This window comes from Diaphorina citri, unplaced genomic scaffold (assembly GCF_000475195.1).
Source record: "Diaphorina citri unplaced genomic scaffold, Diaci psyllid genome assembly version 1.1 scaffold45535, whole genome shotgun sequence".
Lineage (NCBI taxonomy): Eukaryota > Metazoa > Arthropoda > Insecta > Hemiptera > Psyllidae > Diaphorina > Diaphorina citri.
Window position 1 is genome coordinate 1 of NW_007422855.1, and position 518 is coordinate 518.

General features: G+C 37.1%; 1 protein-coding gene across 1 annotated transcript; it reads left to right on the forward strand.

The window, feature by feature from the left end:
• Positions 1-6: 6 nt before the first annotated feature.
• On the forward strand, positions 7-513 carry LOC113473588 (intraflagellar transport protein 172 homolog; the record flags this gene model as incomplete). Its single annotated transcript, XM_026833127.1, has 1 exon — positions 7-513. A coding segment is annotated over exon 1 (486 nt), but the record flags the coding sequence as incomplete, so codon positions are not given.
• Between the last annotated feature and the right edge of the window lie 5 nt (positions 514-518).

The window sequence follows — 518 nt, forward strand, 5'->3', positions numbered from 1 at the left end:
CTTATGTTCATATCACATTTGGTACTAATGAAAGCTGCACTTATAGATATTCCATCAGCAATAGAGCTAGTGACCAACATATGCATTTCATTGTTACGTTACACTGATGTCATCATATCAGACAAAGCTTACTATGATGCTGGTTATTATTGTCAGCAAACAAACCGAGATAGTGAGGCATTTATATTTTGGAACCACTACCTTGATATATGTGATGCAATTGAAGACAACAATACAGATAATTTAGAACACACTGATCTCATTCATACAGATTTCCCTCAAGACATAACTTTACCTACCAGACTATCCATTAGTTCTGAGCAACATGAGCAAGTAAAGAACTGGGTACTTGCTGTATCTGTAGACAGGAATAGGAATGCAACTAAAGGGTTGCCAACAGATGGCAGAAAAGTGTACATAGGATCACTCTTCTCACTGAATGAAGAAACCACTGATACTTGTACTCCTTGTATTGTCACAGGATGGCCTATTATAAACCCAGAAAGTTTCTCAGCAAA